Source organism: Grammomys surdaster, unplaced genomic scaffold, assembly GCF_004785775.1.
Source record: "Grammomys surdaster isolate TR1022 unplaced genomic scaffold, NIH_TR_1.0 131, whole genome shotgun sequence".
NCBI lineage: Eukaryota > Metazoa > Chordata > Mammalia > Rodentia > Muridae > Grammomys > Grammomys surdaster.
Window position 1 is genome coordinate 8289049 of NW_021604589.1, and position 8997 is coordinate 8298045.

General features: G+C 40.2%; 1 protein-coding gene across 1 annotated transcript in view; it reads right to left on the reverse strand.

Moving 5' to 3' along the window:
• The window catches only part of Wwc3 (WWC family member 3), a 107318-nt gene that overhangs the window by 57212 nt on the left and 41109 nt on the right, over positions 1–8997 (reverse strand). Inside the window, exon 3 of the mRNA XM_028761823.1 lies at positions 7587–7790. Within this exon, the coding sequence (XP_028617656.1) occupies positions 7587–7790 (204 nt within the window). The remainder of the gene's footprint in view (positions 1–7586; positions 7791–8997) is intronic.

The following is an 8997-nucleotide window of genomic DNA, read 5'->3' on the forward strand; positions in this document are numbered from 1 at the left end:
AGAGAGAGAGAGAGAGAGAGAGAGAGAGAGAGAGAGAGAGAGAGAGACACTAAGTAACATGGAGTAAGAATCACAACCATAAAAGTGTTCCTGCCTCTGACACTTCATAGAAAATATTAGCATGGACTTGAAAAACACATGAGAGCTGTGATGGCCACTACTGGACATCAACACAACAACCTGTCTCTACCTTATATCTTGCTTCTCCCTAACAGAACCATAACACTGACCAGTAGTCATCCTCCGTATGCTTAAGATCTAGATGGTAGGCTCAATACAACAAGACTACCACTTCAGAGGTGCCAAACCCACCAACAAAAGCTCTCTACCCAATCTTGGAGAGACTCCATTGTCCATGAAATGCTTAGTGTCCAGGCACATGGGTCCAGGCATGTCTTCCACATCTACAGCTAAAACAATATAAAACGTCAGCTTTTACTGCACTGAAATCATTTCTGTCACTCTCTAAAATTAAGAAATTCTATCTCTGGGATGAGAGAAAAGGCAATCCAAGAATCCAAGACTGCAAATATATTTAATCTCCAGATGCTAAGAATAGTTGTGAACACTAGCAAAACTTTTAATAGTATAATTCAATTTATAAATAAAATCCTCAGTTCCAGTAAGTCTATCAGAACCACTTTCAGAGTCCAAAAAATACCTTGGACTCCTGACCCCTTTTCACAGCACACATGTCACACTTATTACAAGATAACTATCTCCAATCCAATGTTTATAATAAAGACCAGACTTCTACCTCAAGAATCTCTTCTCTATTGACAGTTCAATGTTGAAAGGCATTAAATAACTTAAGGAATCCGTTCAGGAATATAATATTGCTTTGGATGATATAACAATAATGTTATAGCTTTAGCTGGATCACAAAATGCAAAGTATTATACATATTATCACAGAAATGCCTTTCACACATATTTTACCTATTGTCAGAAAACTCTTTGTCCAGCAGAGAAAAGGATGATGCTTCTCCTCCATGAGGAAAACACTGAGTTTGTAGTGACTTGACCTAAACTACACCATCATTCACAGGAGTAACCACAGCTTTTTTGAGCTCTTGGGGATTAGCTCTCAGTAAATAGGCATGCCCTCCTGTAGCCTTCAGAATTCAGGCTTGCTGACTAACATGTGAGAAAAATGCTGTGTGATCTATTTTTCTCTGGCCTGCTCCAACCTGCCTGTGGGAAGGGGAACAAAAGGATGACAGGGTTGCCTAAAGCTCTCAATCTTAAACCAGACAAGCAGATGAGAAAACCTTTAGCAGAGTGCCGATGGAAGATAGTCTGAGTGGGATGGGCTTGGAGCCTCAGAAAGAATGTTGGCAGTACTGATGGTTGATAAGGTCAAGCTTTGCCACCACCTGACCAAAGAATCCAGGATGAGTCAGCATGTTCTCACCGGAGATAAGACTGCCTCTTTCCCAGGCACCCAGAGACACTTGTGGCAGCTCAGCTCATTCTTGGAACCATGATAATAAAGTTACATTCCTGCTGCTAGATGGGACAAAGTCGCAGTCAATCTAGACCACCAGACCTCAACTCAGGAATTACCTGAGAGACTTTAAAGGAACAAACTATAAAAGCATCTAACTCTATCCTTAGATAATTAGCAGGCAGTAGCAATTGATAAAGGCCCTCTTCAGGAGACTTGTCCACATGGTTGACAACTGTTGGTTTAGACTGAGGAAATTTTCCCATAAACAGAGAAATACAAATTGTTTGGCTATCTGGGCAATATAGTCTGTCTCAATACCTGATTCTGCTGTTTAACTGCCATAGACAATAAGGGAGTGAACGGTCATGGCTCAATGCCAAGAAAATGTTTTTGCAAACACCTGCATTGATAGAATTTAGCCTGCAGGGCTAACATAGTTTGCAGACCTGTAGCTCAGAGTACAATTCTACCCCAGGCAAAAATTTCTTCCAAAGGCTCCTGCAAATGGTCACATGGTTCATCTGAATTCATGCAGACAGAGGCTAGAGTTTCACAAGAATGAGGGAGTAACTACAGGAAAAAAATGCTGAGATAAAGAATGCATTAATCAGTAAAAGGAAGGCAAACAGAGAAATATGTTGCAATGAAACTCATAGGAGAGAATTCTGCAAAATGGACCAGTAGGAAAAATAGAGGAATGTCCACTGTAGAACTACTTCATCTCCAGTGATATACAAAGCACAAAATAGGACTGTATACCAGGCAGTGAGCCCAGGTGCTCAGAGACATGAAGGAGGGCTGTGATCTCTGTTTCTGGAGACATGTTTGCTCTAATATGGCAAAGCATCTGAGTCTGTTTTAGTCAGGAACAAAAAAAGGTCAAGGCTTGGATATTCTTAAGATACCAGATGGCCCAATATTGACACAAAATCTTTTCTTTCCAATGAATAAAGCTTCATTCTGGTGATTCTATATAGCTCAGGGGTAAATAGTAAAGGGTGTGGACAAAATGCACTTCCGATCCTCCAATCCTCTCCACACCCTTCTGTTCCAGCATTAGAAATGGCTGTTCTAGTTTGTTTCTATGTTTATCACTGTTGCCTCATTTTCCTGACAATCAGCCATTAAGGATAAATTGTGTCCTCAGCATTTAGTTCATACCAACAGCAGGCGCTAAATATCTGTGCAAAAAAAAAAAAAAAAAAAAGAATGGCTTAATGATCCTGTGTGGGACACAAGAAAGTCAAGAAACAGAAAGTACTCTCCATTGTCGTTGTCCCATGTATTTTGCATAATTTCTAGACACCTTATTAATTTATAGTCAGTCAGTTTTAGGTAACTTGAAAATGGAGGAGTGCCGAATGTGTTTCAAAATTCCAACCAGCACTTCTGAGATGTCTCTTCCTTGTTTAAGAAAAAGTACAGAGAATTGAAGACCACAAACACATATGGGATGCAATTTAAGTTCTATCATCTCCTGGGTACATAACCTTAAAGAAAAAATTTAGTCCCATAGGTATTGTTTTGTACTCTCTTTCCTTCCCATCTCCTCTCCTCTGTCTCTCTCTCTCTGCCTCTAACCCCGCCCCCTTGAGGTTTGTACTTGTGTGTGTATATGTGCTTGTTCATCTATGTGCCAGAATAGATGTGTATGCTGGTATGCATTCAAGTGTTGATCAAAAACAGACTCAGATTTTGTTTCTTACGCCGTACCTTTTTGAGACAGGATTTCTCACTGGCTTGTAACTTGCCAAGTAGGTTAGGCTGGCTGATTCCCTAGGAGATCCACCTGTCTCTACCTCCCTTAGGGCTAGGATTAGAAGCAGGTGCTACCACACCTAGCTTTTTGCATGGTTTCTGGAGATTGAACTCAGATCTTCATGTTTACAAGGCAAGCACTTTAATGACTAAACTATCTCCCCAGCTTTATATTCTATTTCATTAGAGAACAATGAAGATCATATCTTGTGATTATGATTGGCAACCACACTAACATATTCAATACACTAGCTTATTAACTACTGTTTTGCTTTTGCTTCAAGTTATTTCAATGGAGAAAGTTAATTAATAGGAAGCAAATCTAGATAGACAGTGCTCACTCAGTTCCCAGTACCACAGCAAGGTGCTTGCTACCTCCTTGCTTGAACTGACCAGTTGGCATACAGAGAGATCCAATGTAGCTGGTTGGAGCCAGATGTGCTATGGATCCAGCCAGAAGAAGCTCCTAACTTGGTACCAGATCCTCTGTTGTGGCCATATAAGACATCTGTTAGATTACAAACATTTAAGCCAACAGGACTCTACTGAACTTTACCCTGTAGCCAGGAAGAATTCAGTTGAGTCATGACTAGCAGGGTTTTCCTCATTGTAATCAGTAGCTCACGTTAAACAGAACACTGAAAAGGCCTGGTGGAAACCCTAGGAACAGCAGCCACTTGATAAACCACTTGGATTAACTCCTAGATTCCATTCATAGCTGACTTTTTCAATGGTGAGCTGATAGGCCCCAAGAAGCTCCACTGGCATCTCCAGCCCTTTCCTGAAAACAGACAGGCCCAACTGTGGCCTTCAAGACAGCCTACTCCTGGATCTACTAGGTCTAGAAGGTTACTTCTGGCAAGTCAGGTGATGGAACCTGTTGAAAATGTCCTAACATCACTACATTCAGAGTCATAAGGTACTTCTGGTGACACAGAAATCCCTTCAAAAACAATATCTTGAGTCTTTCTAACTGGAGGAAGGACTGTAATTGAGTATAATTATTCATTTGCCTAAATGTCAAAGGAATGAAAAGCCAATGGAAATATTAAAAAAAATGATCTTGTCAGTGCCTCCGTTCCACTGGACTTGAGTAACCTTGCTTCATAGGCTCAGCACTACATTGAAGTACCTCACTTACTCTTTCTCAAATCAAGTACTCTAAGGGTATCTCTATTTTCAATGTCACATACTGCTGAGTCTCCATGCTCAGACATAGCTAAACTAGTAGTTGCCAGGTCATAGCACATATTTTCCCTTGATTAAGTTTTCCTTTTCCAGTCATTGACAAGAAAGTTCTTTCAAGTTTTCCTGACATACACTCCTTCTCCTTCCTTCTTTTAAAACAAAATTTGTTTTTAGATTTATTGATTTTGTTTTACATGTAATAAATATATTCTATTCTGTTCATTTGTATGCTGGTGTACCACATGTGCCTAGTGTCGACAGAGGTTAAAAGAGGGCATGAGATCCCCTGGAACTGGATTTGCAGACAGTTGTGAGCCATCAGGTGGAAGCTGGGAACCAAACCCAGGTCCTTTGCAAGAACAAGTGTTCTTAACTGCTAAGCCATATCTCCATACTATTTATTGCCTTCTAAAGTCTGAACTGGGATCCTTTCTTGGGTACATAACTAAAACATGTAACAGATAAAGCACATAAGCATTTCTGGAAAGAAATACAATACTAGGTAGGTCTAACATAAAACAATAACCCAGCAACAAAACACTGCCAATATCCACCTCTTCTTTAGCTACAAATAGTGCTAATCTTACATGAATTAAACTTGTTTCTGCTAAGTAACTTTCTGGAAGATTAATAATTGCTAACTATACGACCACAGACCCAGGTATAAGCTAATGCTTCGGCTCAGTGTGACCTTGAGTCTCTAAGTCTGTGACCTTTTGATACTATGAGAGTACTACACAATGGGCCATAAAAAGACCATAGAATTATAAATCAGCAACCAGACATCTTTTAAGAAGTGCCAGCAACTTACTTCTAAAGACCCCCATGCACCAAAATTAATTCACAAAAGAAAAAGAAAAAAGTCCAGTGTGCTACATTTTGAGGGATGGTGTCAAACAGAACTTAAAAAAGAATTTATAATTTGAAAGGGTATGTAAAAAATAAGAATGTTTTAAATCACTAACCTATTGTTCTGCTTTAATAAAACTAGAAAAAGGAAGGGGTAGCAAGGTGGATTAGTGGGTAAGACACTCGGTGCCAAGCTCAAGGTCTTGAATTGGTTTTCTGAAACCTATATGGTAGACTAACCAGCCAGTCTAACTTGATCAGGGAAGTCTAGGTTCACTGAGGGACTGTTTCTCAAAAAATAATGTAGAGAGCAAATAATACAGATCTCTAGTCTCCATGTGAATTTGTGTGTGTGTGTGTGTGTGTCACACACACACAAGGAAAAAGACATACATTATTAATATCAGGCATGAAGGAAGCGACCACCTACCTTACAGCCTGCCTACAAACATTAAAAAAAAAATTGCAGACTTGACAGCTCAAATGGCAGTCCAACTATTATCATCCTATGGGCTCAATGTAGCTGGTTACTTGTATTTACACTTTTACTGGAACATAATTTAGTTTATTTAAATGCTGCCTCTAACTGTTTTAATACAATAATAACATGGCCAAGTACATGGCTCTGAGATGGAATGGCCAGCAAACTTTAACATATTTACTGCTGATACTTCACAGAAAAGACTGTTGACTTAGGGATTGGATGAAATAGATAAACTTCAGAAACACATAAATACAAACATGGACTCACAAAGAAACACAAACTTAAATATGCCTTTATCTAGTTGAAATTTTTCCACAAAGAACTTTATATCCTAGGACTTTTCTAGTGAATAGTATCACAGCAGTTAAAGTAGCATGAATACCAAATCCTTCATGAACTCTTTCAGAGAGGGGAAAAGGGATATAGGTTAATGCATTCTATGAATCCAGTATTGCCTCCCTACCAAAATTAGAGCACAGGCTTAAACGAAAACTGTGGAGAGAAGAAAGCCTCTATAGCTCAGTGCTGAGCTGACCTATCACTTTCTAGTGGAAAGTTCAAAAAATAAATGAAGAAGAACCAATATCATGTATGACCAAGAGATAAGATGACTTAAAAACAACACACCATTATACCTGAGTTGTCTGCATTCCCTCCAGAAGCAGAGCAATGGAAATATTTTAAATTCCTGATTCAGAGGGAAACCCTTCCCCAATATGCATAGCTTCTAAGCTTTTTACCTTCAGCAGTTGCAATAAAAAAAAGCAGAAGGCATACAGTCCTCTGGCCTCAATTCCATTCTGACTTCCAATACAAAAAAGCTATGATTGTATCTTTAGTGGTCAAAGCTCTGTTACCAGAGTAAATACCTGATAATAAAGCAGTGTCAGTAGTAGATGTCCTACCCCCCCATGTCTCAAACAGACATAGGTACTGATAAAAGGAAAAATCTAATAGTACCAAGCTCATTCATAATATTCTCTCTCTCTCTCTCTCTCTCTCTCTCTCTCTCTCTCTCTCTCTCTCTCTCTCTCTGTGTCCCTCTCTCCCCCTCACCCTCTCCCCCTCTTCCCCTCTCTCCCTTTCCCCCTCTTCCCCTCTCTCCCTCTCTCCCTCTCTGTCTCCAAGGTCATTGCCACCGAAAACAAAGGTGACTAAGATACCTGTATAGGCAATTCTTTTGGGAAGGGTCATGCATGTTCCAATAGTAACTGTTCATGTTAAAAGGACTCTGGTTTCTGAAACTGATCTAGATCCTTCTACACCTAGGTGCCTGCTAAGCACTAGTAAAGTGAAAGCCCACCTCTGGCAGCCTCTAAATGGAACCCTCCAAGGTTCCTTTTGAAATCAGCAGAGAAAAGCCTCTTATTTAAGGTCAGAGATACCTGGGTTAGACTCCCTCAGTGTTCTGACCAAATGATATCCTAAAGCCCAGGAAAAGCCTTTTCACAGTTAGGAGATGGATATAGCTACAGACTCCTGGATCTCCCCACTCAGGAAGCTGCTCTGTGGTTTTCTTAAGAGATCATTTTCAGACAAGCAGTGCTAACTGCAGCCATCTCTAAGCAGAACCCTCCAAGTGAAACCTGGCAATCATGAAATGGAAGATTGTTTCATATTATAGCCTCAAATTGTATGGATGTTTACTCTTTACCATTCATACCTATCTTAGTCACCACCATGGTCCAGAATCTGGGTGCAACACAGACAACTTAATAAATACGGATTGTCTAATAGTATGTGACTGAGACTTTACAAAGCCATCTTGCCCAAATACAACTGACTATATTCAGAGAACTCAGCCAAGAGAGTGGCTTTAACGAAACAGATGTTCATTGAAGGACACAAGTCAACTCACAGCTGGTATATGAGCGGCCATCATCCTCACACAACTTGTGCAGTTGCTGATATTCTTCCTGAGCTAGCTCAAAGCGCTGTTGCTTGACCTGGTAGATTTCTTTCTTGGCATTGAGAGCCTCCTGGGCTACAATCAAATACTCCTTCAGCATGCGTTCTTGCTCTCGTCTCCACTGCTCTCTTGGATCTTCAATCTGGGTAAGCTCTGAAGTGAAAAAGGGAAAATCACAAGTGAGCTGAGGGTGAACTATGCAGGTTGACTGACAGTTTGGTGTTTGTGTGACTAGTTAATTACCTAACTACCAGAATGAACAATATGGAAGAGTCTATATCATGAACCTTTATGAAGAATGGCCCACCTCTTACTAAGGTACCCATAGCTCAGACAAGAAAATGCTATACAGATGAAAGGGAAGGAAATACAAGAAAATAAGCATTTGAGATAACCCTAAATAAGCTTAAAACTGTAAAGCTAAAGGGTATTTATAACATTCTTTCCAGAGACCTCTTTAATGTGGGATAATTTACACACGACTGTCCCCCAATGCTGTCTTTGTATTCTCTCTTGACCTCTTTATCTCTTGACACTCACAACTGTAATGTTCCCCACTTCTGCATTCTCATTTTGCAGGCCTGGGAAGGGCAAAGACATGTCTCCATCTCCAATCTTTTTCTCCAATTCCAGTCTGTGGAATTCCTGGTTCCTGACTTCAACTCCTTCTACACAGACTCAAAGTAATTGTAAGCTGGTCTCCAACACACAACTCATTCTCATACAATGGCCTTTCACTGTGCAAAGCAAGGCCATGTCAGACAATACACAGCACACATTACTTCATCCTAAGCTTTCCTTTTTACTGTAAGTAGTGTGAACTAGCCTCACCTGAGCTTAGCCACACTAGAAATCAACCTGACTCCTATCCTCAAAGAAATCTAGGTCTGAGTTTCCCCTCCCATTAACATGCTAAGGGTCGTGAAGATTTGCTGGAATAGCATGGAGAGGAGGAGTCTTAAAAGCACAATGTTAACTAAAGAAATTCAGACCCAATAGGGCACATAGTGTTTGACCCCATGAATATGAAATGTCTAGAATAGGCAAAACCACAGGGATAAAAAGCAGATTGGTAATTACCAGAGACTGGGGGAAAGATGATTGCAGGGTGACTGCTTAAGGAGGTGGGTTTCCCTTAGGGTCAAATGAGTGTGTTTTGCAACTAGAGGTGGCTGTGCAAATGTACAAAACACTATTTGGCTGTTTAAAATGGCTTCCTTTATGATATATCCATTTTACCTCAAAGGGCTAGAAAAGTAAATTATATGTTGTTGGTCACATGCACATGTGCATGCACACATACATACACACAGAGGAAAGGAGAGAGGGAGAGAGGAGGGAAAGCAGGGAGGGAAGGAGG